Below are 21,176 nucleotides of genomic sequence, written 5' to 3' on the forward strand. Positions count from 1 at the left end.
CGTATGCTACTGTGTATGTAAAGAACTTATTAATCTATTTGGATAAATTCATAATGTCTGGGATCACTTTGGTGACTCTGATCTTGGGTAGATTAATATTTTTTGAACTGGTTGAATATATTTTGTTGTTCATATGGGTTCGTTTAATATGGAAAAACTTTGTGTTTGCTTCATTTGTACATGCTTGTTTTCTGTTCGATGGAATCAACTCTCCGACCTTTCTGTCTCATGGGCTTCACTTTAATTTACTCTGGGTCTTCCCATCAATGATTCAATAACACGAGTGACCTGGTATCACTACAAACAAGGATGAATTTATGATCCTGGTTTTGAAATGGCCCAGGAGCCATGGAGAATTTACGGTACAGTCGTTGTCTCGGTATATTATCCATTTAATTCGACCATTTGTGGATTTTATACTATGTGGGAGATCCATCGTTTTGATAAATATCAAGACCTGAAAGAACAACGGGAAAGGAAGAGGTGTTCTTGACAGGGAAAGGAAGCACATGTGCCATGAAAGCTGGATTTACAGGTGCATGTGGGCGTTGCTATTTTTGTTTTAACACAGCACGGAGAAAGTTCGAGGATGTTTTCAATGTGGATAGGGCAAGGATCTAAAATTCCCCCGGTCACCATATTATAAAAGAAAAGCCCACATAGTTTCATGAAATGGACAAGACCAGGGTAAAGTAAAATACAGGACAAGTAAATTAAATTTGTCTATGCATCAACTGAAGATCACAAATATGCCACCTGGCACTGGACAGCTTACTGGGTTTTATTCCATATACCTGGGAGTATCATTTTTATACTACACCAAGCCTACAACACTGTCAAGTAGTTTATTAAACAGCTACAGGGGATCATACGACGTGGAACTGATGATAACGAATCGCGTTGTTTTGCACAACCAGATCTGGGGCACCCTTATCGGCTCATGCCCCCTTCAACCACTGGCGGCACTGAAGCCATCTCTGAGCTGCGATTCTTTTTCTCCACATTGCCATGCCATCCTAAGCAATTTCAAAACAAAAAATTCGCAATATAATTAAGAACCCAGATTAAACCCATAAAGCATATGCGTATATATAATTAAGCGCAAGATTATATATATTTACCCATAGCCAAATCATATCCACGGCTTTTAAGCTCGCGATACTCTTGACACAGAGAACAACACTCGCAGAAGCAATGAACCAGACAGTCCCCGCAAGGGGTTTCCCTCAACAAGTACTGCTGCCTCATTTTTGCACGGTAGAAGCATGAGTAGCAACATGGAAAACAAGTAACACATGAAATCAGTGCGTAAAGTGCTCCATTTACACCACAAGCTGCATGTAACGCATACATCATACTAGTCAATAAATAGTGGTCTTAATTAAGATAAAATATTCTAAAAACATAGAGTTAAGTATTTTTTTTATTTATATGAATTCGATTAAGTTATTCGCTTGTTTAAACTTCTTAATTAATAATGAAACTATAAATCATAAAATTAATAACAGCACAAAAATTGGAAATATTTACTTACACGAAGATCCCTTGTCGACGATTTCAGCAATTTGGCCAAATGTGACGCAGGGGCACCAAAACGTTATGCAGCCTGTAAAACCACAAGAATAGGGAGGGGGAGGGGGAGGGGGAGAAATACAGCCAAGTTCAGACAATGAGATACCAACTACCCCAACCCCACGCTCACAAATAAATCGCGTGTGAAAAACGCGCCACTAAGAGGAGCAGCTTTTTTAACTTACAGTTTCGCCAATCATCATGGCAGTCGCACAACCCAGTTGACCAAGGGCCCTTGTTCTTGGATCGGAGTTCAATAGAAGATCTAGAATCATCAGTACTGTAGAACTGGCTTGTTGAGGTGACCGGGATCCCAGTTGTTGTTGTATCTTGACTGAACGCCGGTGGCTGCGAAGTGGAGAATTTTTCATAAGAAGATGGGTTTTGTGAGTACATGATGAGCAATTAAGTAATGGATTTTATATACCCAGATCAAGATGAGAAGAAAGGGGTTTCGAGCATGTAGTTTCCAACTCCAGTGGCGGGTTAACTTGAAAATAAGACCCGTATGGCCGTATGTTTAATGGAATTATTTTCTAAACTTTAATGTATTTGTTTATTCCGAGAGAGAAGTTGATTAATAAATAAATATTTTTAGTTAAAAAATTATTTTTCAATTTATTTTCAATGAGAATACTAAATATAAAAAATTAATAATTCAATTTTTAAATATTTATTTTTTTATAAAAACTATTTTTTAAAAAAATAAACTATTTTCTATAACTAGGCCTAAAAAAAAGATACGAATGAATGAAAAAGAGAGTGAAGTTTTCTTTGACAAGTAAATGTATACTTGCTTATCAATAATCAATTCTTTTATTTTCTGTTTTTGAATCATTTTGTTTGTTTTTATAGTTAAAAATTATTTTTAAAAAAAATTAAAATTTTTTTTGCTTCAAATTAATTTTTTTGTATTTTCAAATCATTTTAATGTGTTAATGTCAAAAATAATTTTTAAAAAATAAAAAAAATTATTTTAATATATTTCCGAGCAAAATATACTTTAAAAAATAATCAATTCTACACTCCAAAACACCCCTAAAAGTTCATTCATGAACAACAAGAAGTGTAATTTGGCATTCTGATTCCTTTTTAATATATATATATATATATATTAAATTGATATTTTTTTTTATTGAATTTATATGTCAATATCAAAAATATAAAAACTAATTTTAATATATTAAAAAAATATTTAAATATATATATATTTTTAATATATATTTCATAGTTTTAAAACCCGACCCGGTCATCGACCCGATCCAGTGATCGGGTCACGGGTCAAATGGGTTGACCCGAGTCAACAAAAAAAAAACACCTATATAAAACACATAACAGAAAAAGATTATGCTTCCTAGTAAATTTTGTCAAGGCTATTTTCTTATCCTGAACTAATAACAAGCAACAAGATGTGGAAAATCAGCCAGCAGTCAACATGAGAAAGCATTGAGAAAGGAAAGTCTGATGCCACAGCAACTCTAGCAAAAGTTGATAATATCAACTAACTAATCAATGTCACAGTAACTCCATGAAACACAGTTAACCAAGCACAACCAATTTAAATAAAAATCTATGGAAGAATCGATGCCACAGTAACTTCAACAAAAATTTGCAAAAGCAAAAGCAGAACAAACACACTAACTTGTAGGCCAGCATATCAAAATCTCTACAACTTATGTTTGCTTAAATTTATAGTCAACTGTAAAACCAAACAAACATTACATTTTATTCCAGAGGTACATGCAAATCATGCTTAGTGTCACTGCCATTTCTTGAGTTCTTGTAATGCCTCTTGACCAGAAAACAGAAAATGCAACTTTAATGTCTCCACTCTGTACATGCAAATCATTACATTTTATTTTTAATGACTAGGCAAGTATATAAAAATTAGCAGTAGCAAACAAGAACCCTGAACTCATAAACCACACCAGTATTAGAAATGTGTGGAATCATTAGCAAAAAGTAAAAACAAATAATGAGATAAGCAAGAGTTGGTCAAGTAATATAAGACATCAAAATACATAGACATCCTTTCCCTGTATTATTTCAGAGGTGCAGAGTATAGGAGTTTACTTGGCCACCCTTCTGTCTAAAAAATATAGCGTCGAGCTTCATGGTTAATTTTCTTGAACTGGAAGAACCTTTCATTTATGGCTATCTTCCAAGATATACAAGTGAATTAGTTGAAAACCAGGGGAGTCTATGTTAAATAGTTTCAATCTTTGACTATAACAGTTCTTAGAACAAAATAGTTTCAATCTCTGGCTATAACAGTTCCAGAAGCAAATGCATCGAACAAAACTAGTTTCCTCATCCATTTCCGACACTTCCTAATAGCAGAGGATTTATTACGCTGCAGAAAAGAAAAGAACAGAGAAATATACCTGAGGTTGAGATGACTGGGCTGCGAATGAATCAATGCGACTGAATCAACGAATAGCAAAATGATGCCAGAACTGCAAGTTCAAAACACGACTAAGAATAAAGAAAAGAAAAAGTGAAAGAAGAAGATTCGTGAACAGAAACAAGAGTCTAACCTTTTTCGCAGTGAAACAACAATGATCAAGACGTCTTCTGCTCTCCTCTGCTCCTCAGCTCCTCATCGATTGAAATTGATCTTTTTGTTAATTAGGTTTACTCTGTGATCAATATGCCCAATTCTGCTTCATTGTTCTTTGTCGTTTTGGCCTTTAAAATAAAGGCCAAAACGACATCGTTTAACATCTATCAGTATAAAAAAAAAAGATCGGGTCTCAGCCGGGTTTGACCGGGTGGCCCGGGTCCCGGGTCCCGGGTCGACCGGGTTTCACCGGGCCAACTCCCGAGTGGGTTTTTGCCTCCACCCGGACCGGTCCCAGGCCCGGGTCGGTTGGGTCTCGGATCGACCCGCCGGTCCGGTCCGGGTTTTAAAACACTGAAATATTTAAATAAAAAATACTTTTAAAAAATATATTCTTCTTAATAACAAATACACCAAAAAGCAATATGTGAGTAATAGGTCCTAAAGCCACAAGCATTGAAAAGTACTTATGAGTGCGAAAAAAAGTTTGTTTTATTTATAGAAGAACGCGCATGGGCTCCCGGAAAAATTACTCTTGCTGGTACGAGCTTACAGGTTATACGTCGTAGTTCATAGTTATTAAAGATGGCCCCATGAATTGCTACATTAATTAAAGGTCTAACTCTAGTTGAATTTTGTTTTGGATAACTTGGAAAAATTATTACAGATGGCCCCATGAATTGTTCACTCAATCGAGTTTGAGTAAGAATTGAACTTTGTCAATTTCAATATTTTTTCTAAAACCAATATTCAAAAAATATTATTTTATTTTTTGAAATTTCTTTATTCAAAATGAAGTTATTTTGAAATTGACATATAATTCTATAATTCGTAAGTTAACACTACAATATATAAATGTAATGCAGATAAGATTGCAAAGGCAATTAAAAAGATTCTTCCGGTTACGATGTGTGTTGAAATGAAGGTCCTTGATAATTCATGGAAAATACATCAAGTTTTAGCTTTAAAAGCGTTTAGTTATTAGATGAGTTCAGGTTAATTAATGGAAGGAACAAAAAAACTCATATGTGATGAGTTCTAAAATCCAAGATATTTAGGAATAATGGTGATGTGTTGGATAATTGACTTATATTTTACTTCAAGCAATTTGATTTATTCTTCATAATAAAGGTATCTGGTGACTTAAGATAGAAGGCTCAGAGAGTTGAGAAGTGGTAGCAAGTGGTGTCTGGTAGGCCAAGATAACCGGTAGTTGTGATAGTAGGAGGTGGTGTTTGATAAGTCAGGTGACCGGTAGATATGATAGTTTTAGGTTTGTTTGTTTTGCATCACACTTTTTTTTCTATGAAACATTTTAAATGAAATAGATTTTATGATACTCAATGAAATAACAAAGCATAAGATATGGTGGGAGTTCAATTATGATTTGTTGTGGTGATGATATAATAATAATAAATAAATAAATAAATAATAGCTTCAACATAAAATACAAAATTAAATAAAAAAGAAAAATCTTGGTACATTACACTGTCCTAAATGGAGGATAGAGTAATGTACCAAGATTTGAGATCTATAAGAAATTTAGTTTCGGCCTATTCAACATCCATATTTGAATTGAACCTAAAAGCTTCAACTTCAATAAGGTGAACCTAATACTCCGCCTCGACTATTACAAGGAAAAGCCTAGTGCGTGCGAGTGGGTTGTTAACCTCAAGTCCACACACTTGAGATTGATTTTATTTTTTAGATATATTTTAAAAGGGTGAACGATAATATATATATATACATACATACACACACACACACACACACACACACACACACACACATTGTCTAAGAATTCATATTCTGGCCATCGAATGGTGGCTAGAAAATCAAAACAATATATTTTTTTGTTTAAAAAACCTAATTTTTAAGTTATTTCAACTAAAAAACACCTCACTAACATCCTTGGAGCACTCATAGACCGATTCATCTACTAAAAATACCTAAACTGGATTAGATTTATCTTTCTTAGTTTAGATCTCTTTTTTCATGCAACATTGAAGTTTTAAACAACACAATCAAGCCCTTCACATCTTATGGAACCCATGGACAAAAAAACATTTATTTTGGTGGTCGGAAATGGCTTAAACGACGACCTTCTCTCTCATTGCTTAATACAGCAACTAAAAAATCAAAATTTTATACCGAAATTGATTTTTGTGGAATCTAAAGGGACCTAAATTGTATAATTTGTGTTATTTTTTAAATTTTAGGATTTAAGTGTATTTTTAAAGAACTTTTTGGCATGTCTCCCATATTTGATGTCCTTTTCATTTTGGTCCATCTCCTTTCAATTCCACCCATGTCTAAAAATCAAAAGCAATTAGTCTTTAATTAAAATTAAATCGCTTAAAATAAAACATCGAGGACTAAAATAAATTATTGAAATATACACTGTATATCCACTTTACGGGTGAGTGGATAATGCTTGTTCAACAATATTTAGCCGACTTGTTTTAATTTTCTAGTTAATATCATTTTAAGGCACCTTAGCTGTCAACAGAAAGCAAGCTATCCAGAATATTAAAATGCCAGACAGCTAGGCTCAACGCGTTGGCGGCCATGTATAGCTTCCAACAGGGAGGACGAGAAGGAGATGCGGGGAGAGAAGATGTCGAGGACGGATTCTTCAGTTTCGATAACAGATAGGAGAACAAACAAATATGCCGCCCAACAGGAACACCATCACTAGCGCCACAGTTCGTAATGGCAAGGTTTCCATCCTCATGGTGGACGCATGTCAACTATTGATTGGATGGATTTTTGTTCAAATTTAATCAATGATCAAGAATTAAACAAATGATTAAAAAATGATAGATATCTTACATTCGATCGAAGCAGACTATTATCGTACAAGATTGAGGAACATTGCTTTTGTGATCTCAATCAATAAAAAAAAAAACAAATACAAGAAAAGAGAACTATCATAAAACATACAAGGATGCCAACGGCACAATCTTGATCATATCTTTTATTCTTCTTCGTTTTGAACTGAAATCTTGATCTCTTCTACCGTACATGTAACACAAACATTCAGAGCATGCATGGCTCCATCAGCGTTTCATGCCTTGTTCAACGGTCGGTGCTGATGCGATCATGGTCACTCCACCATTTTGTCTCTCCACATTCTCTTGCCAACCTACGAAAGAAAAAACCAACTGATATAGATCCACAGAGCACAGCCCAGAAGGGATATAGCATCACTTATGCAATTAGTCATTGAAGAGGTAAGGGAATGAGCACCCGAGGAGCTTACCCATTGTCATATCAAATCCACGATGTTTGAGCTCTCTGTACTCCTGACACAGAGCACAAGCATCACAGCAGAAATGAACCAAGCAATCATTACAAGGTCTGTCCTCGAACATCAGCTGCTTCCTCATTTTATTTCGATATAGACACGAGTATATGCAAGGACAACCAGTGAACCATAAAAGTACGCCATAAATTGCTCCGCTTACAGCACAGGCTGCAACAAAAATAAAATCACAACCGCACAGCTAATAAATATTAACTTTCCAACACCATCATAAATGTGGTTTGCGCTAAAAAATTTGCACATAATAAATGGTCATCTCCAGAACAAACAAACGAACTAGTACTGTACTCACATGTTGTTCCTTTGTCTACAATCTCAGCGATCCGTCCAAAAGTGATGCACGGGCACCAACATGTGATGCAACCTGCAACCAATTGATAGAAGCAAATGTTGAGCAACTAATTAGTAAGGTTTCGGTTGCTATGATTTTTATAAATTGTTTTTTCAATCATAAGAAATCATAAATAAATTTAGTGTAATTGCATCTTTCACTTCAATTATGTTTAACATTCGTTGATTTTTATAAAAACAAGTTAAAAGATATATTAGCTTCTACTCAAAGAAAAAAAAAAGATTTGATTCTAATGTAAATAGAAATCCAGCGTTTGCTATAAAATTAATGTTACTGATAATTGAAATCCAAATAATCTGAAAGAACTTACAATTAGGTATGTCAGAGAAGCAGTCACAAAGACCGGAGGACCAACGACCGGGCTGCTGCTGTTGATGCTGAATGGGGTGAGAATGAATCTCATTGTGATGCTGGTTTGTGAAGGGTCCTACTGGATAGCCGGTCACCGGTGGTGGCAAGGGAGGTGATGGCTTTTGGTTCATCTCATGAGCAGTGTCTTGCTTTGATGGATACATGCTGATGACAAATAGTACGTAGACCGTGGAAAGAATGTATTGAAGCAGCAACAATGTCGTCGACTAGCTAAGAAAGTGATGAAAGGAGTAGAATCGAAGTGTTTTTGCTGAATTTGTGCACTATTAGTTAGCAGAGGAATGGGCATATATATACGAACCATAAACGAGTGAAGATAAGGGGAGGTTTAGACACTTGAATTTTTCAAGTAGTGATCAGCCGCCATGACCACGTGAATTCGTCGCCATTTTTTTACGTGTATTTTAACGCAGAGAGAGCCGGTCAAGCGGGATCAGCATGAAGGCAACTTGACTTTGAGATTTGAGAGTCGAAGATGATATTAAACACTTGAGATAGTAACACGCGTGAACTTTTCACCGGTAACTCAAAACGAGGTCTAAAATGGTGCCCTGTCTGATCTGCAATAATTAAACACGAGTTGAAATGTTAGCTTCCATGGAGTTTCTGGCTATGTCGACGTTCGAGTTTCTTAAACAATAAACTAATGTGTTTGCAATGCCGGTGACGTTGTAAGAAGATAAACTTAATAAAATAACAGATGCACCTTCTAAATAATTGATTAGAAATGAAAAGAGTAACCACATGTCACTGAAGGACCACTTTGATAATAAACTATAATTCATGAGTTTTTATGTAATTAACCCTAAAAACTATTATCTGATCCCCTTTTTCCAGGTTTCTCATAAGATTTTTAAGAAATTATACCGCGAACCATCATAAAAAAACCAAAATATATAAAAGTGTTCAAAGTTTTAGACGTTCCACAATTAAATGGTTTTGAAAGAACATTTTTCTTTTGTTTATGAAACTATATCTTATGATAATCTGTTACAGCAGCGAATAAAATTATAAACGTTCATCAGAACACTGTTATGGTTGACGTAAGGCTTCACCTAGTTATTGAAGGAGAGAACATACATTTTGGGGAATGCCAGGGGAAGTCGCTCTTGGCAGCTGCATGCCCTTACACTGACTTTGTGGATAAGCACTGCATATGTAAATTGAGAGTGAGATAAACTTGAAACTTGTTATGGCGGCAATCATTTTTATTTTGTTGGGGCAGATGAAATTGAGGACTGACACATATTGATTCCGTTCACTTGGACATATAGAAGCGAACATTTTGGTGGCCAATAAAATAAGTACCAAGGCCAATGTTTGCTTGGAAGATACCAAAACAAAGTTCAATATGTTATTCATGGAACCTTTCCATGTTTATAAGTGGATCAAACTAAAAGTAGTTTTATTTTAGAAAATAAATTTTAAAAAATAAATTATTTTTTTATGTTTGATTGTGTAATGAAAAATAAGTTAAAAAATACTTTCTAGTATTTGGTTATGTTATGGAAAATCAGCTGGAAAATAACTTTTTTTTTATTATTTTTTTCAAGTTTATTAAAATAATGAGTAACAAATCTTACAAATTAAAAATTTGAATGAGAATGAAATTGAAAAAAATATATAATTTCATAAATTATCTCAAATAAAATAAATAATAATTAAAATAATAGAGATTAAATCTAAAAAATTAAAAAATTAAAAGATAAAGAAATTAAAATAATAACAATTAACTTTTCATAAATTATTTCAAATAAAATAAGTAACAATCAAAAGAATGAGAACCAAATTTGATAGATAAAAAATTTCAATTAAAAAATGATAAGGAAAAAGCAAATAACAAATATAAAAATAAAGACCAAACTTAATATAAAAATTAAATTCTAAGGGATGAAATTGAAAAATAAATATTCAAAACAAAAAATATATAGCAATCAAAAGTTTGAGGACCAAATTTGATATAATCAACAATAATGTGATATTTTTAAATTTTTTACAACTTCCGGAAAGTGTTTTCCGCCTAAAATAAAAGGATAACACTTTCCTGAAAACCTATGCAAATGGACAAAGAGAGACCATGTAGAACCATCTAGGTGGTGACCTAATACTAAGAGAGACCACAACAGTACTAAGAAATGCATCTCCATTCCATCATGGTTTATAAACTTTGATGGCCTGAAAATGCTTGGAAATTGCAACCTATGCAATCCTTTTTTTTTCCTGGATAAATACATATGTAGAACCATCTAGGTGGTGACCTAATACTAAGAGCTTGAGACCAAGAGGTTTGCTTCTTCTGTGGTTTCAGGTTTGAACCTTGTGGTTGCTCATATGATGGTCACTGGAGACTTACATGGTTATTAATTTTAGGGCTCGTAGAATTAATTGAGGTGTATACAAGCTAGTCCGAACACCTACTTTAAACTAAAAAAACTAAAAAATGATATGACATTATCAAATAAAAATATAATATAGATAGATTATATAAATAATTTAAAAGATATTTTTATAGATAAGAGGAATAATTCAATGTCCAAGAAAAGATATGATTGGGACTGGTTACCTCATTAAAATTATGATAACATGAGATTCTAAATAAGGTTTAAATTTTATATATGATTTTACCCATAATTTTCTCTAAAAAAACCACAATGTTGCTAAGGAAACCATTGCGTGTTGAATGGATCGTTGAATCTTTTAAAATCATGTTTTGATCACTGATGCAGCTCATAATATAACAATTTTTCTTTTTTTTTTTGTGTTGTTTTGGATTTTATGTTTTAATTCAGAATTTGTGTTTATTTTCTTTAAGTTTTCAGATTTCTAGTTGTATTCTAGTAGAGAGGTAGAGTTTTCTGATTTATTTAAAAACAAACTATTATAAGACTTAATTTTAAAAATAAAATTGTGAATTTAGTTTCATCTGGAACCACTATAAATTTTAATTTTAAGAATGAAATTAGGAATTTAGGTTCTGATATGCAAACTGCAACCTTTTTCCATCATTAAATATTTAAAGTTTTTTTTTCTTGGGATTTTATGTTGTTACTGTCCCACATAACTTCCGTCTGCATCAACTGTCCTAGCAGATCTGGAATTAGAGACACCAAAACCATACCCAACAAGAAAACAAGAAGGAAAAAGGAATTTGCTGGCTACAAAATTGAAATTTGCATTGAATGTGAAACACATCTCGACCAACCTCTGCCAACAAAGAGTGAGAGAATGCTTTGCTATCTGCGCTGCACATTGAGCATTCACAACCAGCTGGTTTGTTTATTAGTTAACGCTCTTCCGGGCAACCTGTGCAACAATTAGAAAGGAGGAGGACAATCTAATAAGCATGCCAATATTATCATGGCAAGATAAAACAAGATCTGATAGTTATTAGATGCAATCCAGGTCACGGTTGGCTGTGTCCATTTCAAAACAATTTTGCCCAAAACGATATTACTTCAGTGATTCTCTTTCAATAAAACAACAACGCTGAAATAACATCTTTTGAACAAAAATTTTTTTTTAAAAAAAAAATCTGCTTTTTAATCGGGTTAATTGAGTTACTACCCGACTTGCCCAGATCCAGATCAGGCAATGAATCTTGATACCCACACAGACTCCACCCTAATCACCATTCTTTACCACAACAACACGAGTGGACTCTAATTAGTGCGGTTCACTTCTGTTTCTTACCCAGATTCATCATCACCAACCTGAGGAGCAGATGGATGACAAGTCCGTGCTTAAATATATATTGAAAATGGAAAGGAGTCAAAGGCCAAGGAAAAAAAGAAAAAGAAAACTGAGCACCGAGTGCCCCTGCATTTCCATGAGCTTTGACAGAAATAATAGTCCCTAACCAACTCCACCTCTGGTCTCAACAGACCAGAAAAACTTGGTTCAGAAAATGGAAGACTGTTTGCAAAATTTACAGTCCCAACAACATTTGGTCTTAAGATGGCCAGAGTTTTCATGAATCAATGTTATTGCTACGACTTTTCTCTTTTCCGGCTATTACGATCAAAGGTAGTCTATTGTTCCTAAAATTTATATTAAATATATATAAAAGAGTAAATTATGACTGAATATTATTTTTAGATTTTAATTTACAGTCTATTGTTTCAGGGTGTACCTTTGCCATCCCAATTGCTGGAGTTTTAACAGTTTTCAATAATTTATTAGTATATTATAATTTTTCAATTATGGTAATTTGGCTGGCATCTAGATGGCTTCGCCATTGAACATAGCATCTTTGATGTTCAATTATTACCAAAGGACAGAAACAAAGGAGAAAATGAAAGCGCCATCGTTTCGCAGAATCAACTTTCCTTCTTCATTAGCTAGGGACAATTAGAATCTTTGACAATAATTGGTAGGGTGACCATTTTGCACACCACTGAATTAATGATCCTTTCCATTCCGGAAATCAAGGGTGGGCTGAAAAGTATGCAAGTAGGCCTACTAAGGGAGCATTGATGTAAGTCGTGGGCTCTGACTCTTGAAAGAATGGCCTGGAATCTGGAAAAGCATCTGTGATGTTAGGCCCACCAACAACCGCACCCACATGCACATTGGGGTTTGGATTTGGACTTAAGAAATAGCGCGACCCCTCTTTACACCTAATGCGAGCGGGGTGCGCCTGCACTGATGGCAGCGAGCTGCCCCTGTGGTGGATCCTCAGTGGATAACGTGGACCATATCCAACCATGTATGACATCCCCAGTGGATTATCTCCAAGAATGTAGTCTACCTGCCACAACCCACAACCAAAGAATTATTCGTACAAGGTTTTTCCTTGCTATTTTGCATCTCCTCTATGATTAAAGCCAGTTTGATAGACGGACCGACTGTCCCATGAATTATCCTAAAGCAGACTGATGTAATCATGATGCCGATTGGAGAACGGGTCCTTTGTTTTTACTATCTGGTTAACGGAGAACAAGATAAAAAAGAAGTTACCTGACGTTTGGCCAATTGCTTGAGAAGGGCAGGGGAAGCTGTCGTCTCACCACATGGCACGACCTTATTGGCATGGCTTAGATAACTAGAATAAGCCAAAAGCAGGAAAGACAAAGACGTTACATGCTGCATGTTACTCCCTCCAGCCTTGAAGATCAGCCCGCCTTTTTCAATCATGACAGATACATTTTGACAAGCCAACTATTAGCCGCCCATAATAAAGTAGAAAAAATATTCCAAACCCAAAACAGAGTGATTGCACAAAAACTTTGCTGAAAAAGCACTAATTCTCTGACTACTGCGTATAAATGACAAACTTATTCACATGCTTCTCCTACATAACGGTATTTTTCACAGTAAAGAAGATACTAAAATGTATTGCGATTTAGCTGTCAAAATGATCAGGGAAAAATTGTGATTATATAATATTTGCATCCATTTATAAACATATGAAGGTAAAATACCTGGAGAATATTGAACTTGAGGATGAGAAATCCCAGGCAATATAGAACAAATAAAGTCATCTGCATTCTGCTTGAAAGACTCAAAATATTCTGCTCTTCCCATTAACACTTCCTGTTATATATAAATTTAACAGAAAAAAAATTAATGCTGTAACTGTGTATGGTGTTGTCTGGTATATCAGGTTCACTTGCTGCCTTACTTATCATGTTACGAGACCCCACAATTTTATTCATGAGCATAGATGATTTTTTTTCTTTTTTTCTAAGTTTCTTCCTTACTTCCAGTAACTTAATATTGAAAGTTCAGCTATCAGAATTACTAAAACTTGGGAGACTGAAACTAGGAATCGCTCATCAAGGAATTGCCACAATCACTTTCAAGAAAGGTGGGGGTCGAAAAGATAACGGGCTCATGAGAGCTTGGGAAGAACAACAGACCCAGCTTTTCGGCACATGCATCCACCAGGAACTTACTATCTTAGTGATTCTGGGACCCCCGAAAAGCTCAGATCTTGAAAAACGAACACATAGACTTTCAGGGCATTTCACGTTGGCACCTTTGGACTGTGGTGACTTGGCTCTAATTTAAGGACACAACGACTCTCAATTCTCACCGACTTTAAAGACAGTTATACCCTTCTAATTAAAGCTCCTAATTCTATGGCTTTTTTTATTTTTTTTGTAGCTTTATGCTTTGAGGAATGCACGGATTATACCGAGGAAAAATCGGTGCCAGCGCACATGAAAACCAGAACCAAATTCTAATCTAATCATGTGAAATCATCAAAATTAATAAGTTTTATCATTTTTATTCATATTATTTTATATTCACTTCCCATATTTTCATATGCTCACCACGATCAAAAAATTAGCTAGCAGGGTCAGAATTATATTGATGACCCCACAATAATAATATGATTCGAGTTTTTAGATTTCATTTCCCTTCGATCTAGGCTTTTATTTAAGCCAGTGTAGATATCTAGCATATCATTTTACACTGTTTTTAGTTTATCTGAACTTATGGGTCCAACGATGTGCGGAATCCACACTACCAAAGATGTTCTTTGCTTATGCTTCATCACATGATACCCGTACATTTTTTATTTTATAACTCTGTTCAGGATGAAAGAACGATCCCCGTGTAGCAAACAAAAACGCAAGACAAACAAGACTGTTAAAAAAAAATGAAGAACAATAAAACCTAGACAAGACAGGGGTTTGATAAGCAAGCGGGCATTTTAAAAGCATCGATATTCTCGTAAAATAAGATGATACTCTATATTAGCAGGAACTACTGGTTAATATTGAGAGCTAGAAAAGTTAAATTTTTCGTAAGGGTTTTTTCTTACCTTGGAAATGAGGACGTTAATGCCAGCATGCTTGTTATCCCACCCGAACTCATTGATGGTATCTCCAGCATGCAATATTACCTCGTTTTTCACTACATACTCTCTGTATCTGCGCCTGCGCGAGGCCTTATGCATCCACACTGCTCCCCAGAGCAACTCGTCCTGCAATATTATATTCGAAATCTCACCATTAATATTAATCCTGGGCCGATATTTTATCTTGACATGCTGATCTAACGGCTGGTTTTCAGTACGTGGTACGGCTGTTGCTTACCTGGTAACCATTCACATCACAGTAAAAAGGGCACACTGCAGAACGCAAGCTACTACTGTACGCACCACGGTGTCTGTCAGCAAAGTCGAAGACCTACGAAGTGACCGTTTCACACATACACCCACAAAACGGTCAGTTTCTCGCTCTATTTCCAAAATGTGCATTCGTTTAAAATGACAACTGCTACCACACGTCTACACCAACCCGTGATTGAATAATTCCAAAACAAGTTTAGCGACGAATGTTTAAAATAACTGATCTAGTGCATTTTTCTCGAATAATAATATCAAAAGAATAACCTTTTGTTTTTTAATCAGCATAAAAGAATAAATCTCACTGTCCTCCAATGCAATCAAACTTGATGTGAACAGCTGGGCGTGTATATATATATAAAAGGAAAAAAAATAATTGATCTGACATGCGGTGGCACAAATCTAAGTTCACTCCACCTTTGTCCTTTTACAAGCATCGTTTTTTTTATTTGGTACAACTTCAAAGTTCATGCTTCATGCCAGTAATCATTGAAACATATTCACACAAGGTACAGATATTATCAACAAACAGCCCAGTTCAGGATAATTTTTAGTCACATTAATATGCCTTTATTAATCTTTATGGTCCACCCCCACTCAAATTTCCAAGGAAACCCAGTGTGTTCCAAAAGAAAGACACTACTCTTGCTGCTAGAAAATAACGCAATATCTCTTATAGTAAAATGCTAACAATCATGCATGGTGTATTTTAAAAAAAAACTAGCTGTAAACCAGGAGATGATTTTCAAAAATATAAACGTAAAACAGCAGGCTATAGCCAGTAAACAAGGTGAAAGATCTAGAATCGATCACTAATTGAGAAGAAAGTGAAATATCAAGAAGACAGTTTACAAACACTAAAAAAATAAAGAGGAGCCAGAGCTAGCATAGCCCAGTTTGAAAATGACGTACCCTAGCAGCCCGATTGAGAAGCAACCTAGAATAGGCAGGGTCACGTGAACGAAATACAATGGACGCGGCCGCCAATGCAGCGGCTGTTTCACCTGCCACGTCAGATCCCGGGTGGGATCCATCGATCTTATACACCGACCTCAGTGTGTCCATGTCCTCCGGCCTCTCCCAGCAGTTATGATCCGAATACGCGTCACCTACCTGGACATAAACGACGTCAGGTGCTGCGGTTACTTTTAGTAAGTAATCAGTCGCCCATTTGACTGCTTTAACGGCGTTCTTCAACTCCGGCCCCATGTTCCTTCCGAAATCAATAATGCTCCATGACAATAATGTCGTCGTAAATGCCATTGGGAATCCAAACTTTATGTTATCCCCGGCATCGTAATATCCTCCCGTCAAATCCCTCTGCAAAATAGAATGTCGCAAGAAATGAAGGAAAATAAGCAGCTGATTAAAGCAATGCAGCAATGTACATTAAAGAAAAACGCTGGAGTTCAGAGTAATTACGCCAACAGTAGAGCCGTCATGCAAGGCGGAGTCGCGGCGCCACTTGACTCTTTGATCTGGGGGGAGCTTGCCGGAGCGCTGGCCTTCGAAGAAGAGAATGCTCTTGCGGAGGGCGTCATGGTAATCATGGCCACTGCCGATGACTGCATGGAGAGAGAGGAGCACGAGGAAAGGAACGGCATTGACGCGAAGATTTCTCAGGGAAGTTGTTAGGGATTTTCGCGCCATTTTCTTGAGGGTGGAGCAGAGTAGAAAGGCGGAGTGTCGTGGATTTTATAACCAGAAGAGAAATAAAAAGAAATAAAAAAAAGGGAAGTGTTGTCATTGGATTCCAGATTATGGACCAGTGGATCTTCACCACGTGGATGGACATTACTGGATGGAGTTAGGATCCCGATGCAAAACATGCTTGACCGGGTCAATTCGGGTTACTGGGCAAGCGGTTACCCGAACAAGAAAACCCACGAAGAGGTTCGGTGGGGTTATTGCCATGGAAGGATTGATGAAATGTATCGTCCACCGAACCATTAATGGTCGACACGTGGATAAGAACTAGAATGAATAGTTGAGTGCATAGGGCGGTAATCCTTTCTCTGTTCGCTAAGATAATTTTAGGAGGAAGATGTCGACAAATTTCGGTGTGGTTAAAAAAAGAAGCACCAAATTTATTAGGGGACTATTAAATTAAGTTTTCTTGTATTTTGATTTTTCAGATTGGTGGTAGATTCGCATGATTCCAGCCTGAGACGTGGTTACTTTTTGATTTAGAATAGGCATGGTTACTTTTAATAATTGCTGTTGAAAAACAGATTTCCTCCATCGAGTTTTGAAACCAATTGAGGATGGTGGCTCGATCATAGGGCTTGCTTTGTAGTGCTTTTCTCTTTCCTTGATTAATGCCATGAATGAAACACTTGAGAAAGCTGAACCAGGCATGTGCGGATCAAATATGGCCTGAGCCTGAGGGTTCTGTACGTTGATGATGAAGAAGATAGGGAATGATCATTCCTGGGCATCAGAGAGGTTTGACTAGGGGAAGGGAGACATGTGAGTTTTCTGTTGAGTTTCGCTGGAAAGTTGTTCTATCTATCCAGATTAATAATTTTTCTTGTGAAAAATAAGTGAGCGGTGCGTTTAGATCATGTGGTCCTATGGCTTGCACCCATGGTTCTGGTTATCACTGAGTCTCCTAGCTTAGGTTCTATTCAATACAGCTCGATGGAGAGCTTTCTTTGTACGCTTAGCCCTCATCGGAGTGCTAGACCCAGTATAATTTTAAAATAAATCATGATTGGGATCACATAAAATCAAATCCTAGAAACAAAATAATGAACCCATTTAAACTCTCAAATTTGGGCGGCGGGTCGTGTTAAATTTTCATTAAGATTTGCAATAAAGACTTGTTAAATTTTATCTTGATTATATTTCAACATAATCACAATTAGCATCATTCCACAATCACCATCATTATTTAAACCATCATTGCTTTATTATTAATATAATCATTGCCATTTTATCTTGATTATGTTTCAACATCATTATTTATTGAATCCAAAAAAAAATTAATGGAAAGGTGTATTATGTGATTGATATTTTTATTTGTAAAATATTTTATTAAAAAGAAACACTTTTTGATGGAATTTTTTTCCCACAACGTAAATTGAATCGTGGAACATTCTCAATGAACTATAGTTGAATTGTTACAGAGTATATATATTCCTACAAGATTGGATTCCGAGTGTATTTAATAATTGAAAAGATTACGATCATGGACTTCTGCACAAACCAAACCATGATAAGAAAAATATTGAGGATATACGAATTAGACTTGTAAGTTCAATCACGCAACGGCATTACGATCTTCAGGGGAGAAATAAGGCAAATTATGGGAGGCAGTCTGGTGAGAAAGCTCGTTCTAAACCCTTCGTTTCCCTGTCCTTGACTCTCCCCAGCCCTCTCTGAGAGGCAATCTCATCTTATTCAAATTAATAACGGTCGTGCAATTATTGTTTTAGTAGTTGAATTCTTGGAATGTAGCCGGGTAATGGAAAATCCTTTGATAATGCCATTAAAATCAACGTGGCGAGTCATTGTCTAAACCTCTTACCCGATCATTTGATTAATCTCGGAGGAGGTGTCATGAATTTACTCAATCAATTTCACAGGCAAAAAGCAATTTGGTTAATATTTAAAAATATAGTATATTTCTTTAAAAAATAAGTATGATATATTTAATTGTTTTAATTTTGATACAGAGATATAACGAACTCCCAGCAAATTTGGGTTTAACTAAAGAATCACAATTTAAATTATAAACATAATGCACTAACCGGGTTGATTAAATTTTTTTTTTCACTGCCCTTATTTCCTCACTGGTTGGCTTTTAATTGGGCTTGGGTCAATGGAATTCAGGCTTAAATGAAAGATTTTTTTAAAAAAATAAATAGAGATTAAATTGAAAGAAAAGAATTACACACCAAAGTAAAAGAATGACAATGAAATAACTAGCGCCAGCATGAGCGTGCCGTCTTGTGACGGCAAGTGTGTCTTCCTCTCGTCTACAAAAATGGTCTTCTTTAGTGACTACTCAGGTCAAATGTAGAGCCACAGTACTTGAAACAGTACATTTGCCTTCTGAATTAATATATATATATATATATATATATATATATATATATATATATATATATATAATGTTAATGATGATTGATTTGCCTTGTATCAGGTGAATTTTGGGTTCTTTCTTATATTTATCCCAGTGACTTTACTTTGGTTTAACCTGAGTTACACTTTCGTTTTGCTAGACCAGGTAATTTTAACATACTTGTCCTCCCCTGATTCTTGACAGTTTGGCCTGCAGAACCGCATGATGCAGTTCCTGTTAGTGTATCTGTTCAAACCTTCTCGTGGTATCCCGGTGTTATTTCGAAAAAGGCGAAGCTTCAAAGGATCAAATTTTCTTCGGAGCCCTAAATAAACCCAAAATCTCGGTGTCTCTAAAACTATTAGCCCGTGATGAAATCGGAAGCAAATAGCGTATCATGTCTGGATATGATAGGCTTATCAAATCCAGTTATTATTTGGCCAGACTCCATTAAACAATCAAGTTACTGAAAGAAAAACTAAGTACTTCGTCTCCAGGACCCTTTCGACTTGCCCTTCTCTGGTGTACGTAACGTGATCAGTTCAACGTGACCACGCATCTATGTTAATTCTCGCCGGTTCCATGACTGATCATATACTGTCTGATCCCGTGAATCCAACTTGAAACAAAACTCTACCCGTGCCCATGTCATGTGTGTTCAGTGATTAGGTAGTGAACAAAAAGTCCTCGTCTCATCATAGAAACAGCGGCTTCATTCGACGTAATGACTCCATTGAAGCCAAAAGACTCCAGAGATTATATATTTTTGAGCCATCAAATGACCATCAGCGATTTTCCTTTCCCTTCTTCGCAAGTAAAATGAAATATAAATCATGAAGAAATGTATATCTACCGAGCTGCTTTGGTGTGTGTAGCTTAATCCCTGTCAGATACTCAAGTTTTCTCGTACAGTCATTAAACAAAAATATAAAAATTAATCCGGTATTAAGGTCAGTCCGCCACAAACACACAGTATTTATATATATAAAATGATACATTCTCTGCCTTTATAAACCTCCGTAATTATCCCTAATTGCAAATGTATATGAAAAGGTGTGGAATTGGGACAAGTTTGCGTGCAGTTTGCAGAATTTTGTAGTATCATACAGGGTAAAGAGCTTAATTAACTTGTGGGTTTGGCCATACTGTCAAAAATTAAAAATTATTTAGCAACATATTAATAATAAAATTTTCATTGTTAATTAGTAAGATATTCTGTTACTGATATCCGTTACTGATCAGCAACGAAATATCTGTTACTAATTAGCAACGATTATTAACAATAAAATATTCATTGTTAATTTATATATTCAACAATTGATAATTCGTTGTAAAAAAATTAATTTTTATTATTTGCTTTTAAGATTATTTGTTGTTAATTCTCTCACTAAATTTTATTAGCAACAAATTTTAATATTATCTGCAAATAGTTGCTAAAAAGATTCAATTTTTTAGTAGTGAAAAGAGTCTCTTAGCTGTCTAGTCAGAATTTAAATCTTAAAATTATATATATATAAATTATCATGGATCCCTTGAGATCGGAGGCCTTCGCTTAACTATCTCAAAGATGTGAAGGTAACCTCATTGTAGTGGACGTCGACACCAAGGTACAAAAGCCTGGAAAAATAAAAGTAAGAAGAGTTGATGAGCGGATGACATTTTTCTGAGAATGAGGTAACTTGCTAAGTAGACAGTACCCCAAGGTACAAAAGCCTGTGGATCCCGATCGCCCATAATCCACACTGAGAGTCACGGAGCAACCTCCTTCGAACAACTTATTGACTTGGGCTAAGAACTTGTTCGTAGGAGGTTGCTCCGTGACTCAGTGTGGATTGTGGGCGATCGGGATCCACA

General features: G+C 35.6%; 3 protein-coding genes across 3 annotated transcripts; all 3 read right to left on the reverse strand.

The window, feature by feature from the left end:
* Positions 1 to 614: 614 nt before the first annotated feature.
* LOC133704825 (protein PLANT CADMIUM RESISTANCE 2-like) lies at positions 615 to 2,108 on the reverse strand. The gene is made up of 4 exons (XM_062129839.1): positions 1,758 to 2,108; positions 1,535 to 1,606; positions 1,122 to 1,334; positions 615 to 1,016 (listed from the first exon to the last, which is right to left on the reverse strand). Exons 1-4 carry the CDS (start codon positions 1,966 to 1,968, stop codon positions 931 to 933), a joined length of 582 nt encoding a protein of 193 aa, XP_061985823.1. The 5' UTR covers positions 1,969 to 2,108; the 3' UTR covers positions 615 to 930.
* Positions 2,109 to 6,938: 4,830 nt separating this feature from the next.
* Positions 6,939 to 8,685, reverse strand: LOC133705925 (protein PLANT CADMIUM RESISTANCE 2-like). Its single transcript, XM_062131374.1, has 4 exons — positions 8,120 to 8,685; positions 7,750 to 7,821; positions 7,395 to 7,607; positions 6,939 to 7,277 (listed from the first exon to the last, which is right to left on the reverse strand). The coding sequence occupies exons 1-4, from the start codon at positions 8,322 to 8,324 to the stop codon at positions 7,192 to 7,194; spliced, it is 576 nt and encodes a 191-aa protein (XP_061987358.1). The 5' UTR covers positions 8,325 to 8,685; the 3' UTR covers positions 6,939 to 7,191.
* Positions 8,686 to 12,487: 3,802 nt separating this feature from the next.
* LOC133704512 (endoglucanase 8-like) lies at positions 12,488 to 16,937 on the reverse strand. Its single transcript, XM_062129351.1, has 7 exons — positions 16,679 to 16,937; positions 16,169 to 16,576; positions 15,225 to 15,317; positions 14,951 to 15,112; positions 13,602 to 13,713; positions 13,138 to 13,301; positions 12,488 to 12,928 (listed from the first exon to the last, which is right to left on the reverse strand). The coding sequence occupies exons 1-7, from the start codon at positions 16,904 to 16,906 to the stop codon at positions 12,605 to 12,607; spliced, it is 1,491 nt and encodes a 496-aa protein (XP_061985335.1). The 5' UTR covers positions 16,907 to 16,937; the 3' UTR covers positions 12,488 to 12,604.
* Between the last annotated feature and the right edge of the window lie 4,239 nt (positions 16,938 to 21,176).

The sequence above is a fragment of the Populus nigra genome, chromosome 10 (genome assembly GCF_951802175.1).
Source record: "Populus nigra chromosome 10, ddPopNigr1.1, whole genome shotgun sequence".
In the NCBI taxonomy this organism is placed as follows: Eukaryota; Viridiplantae; Streptophyta; class Magnoliopsida; order Malpighiales; family Salicaceae; genus Populus; species Populus nigra.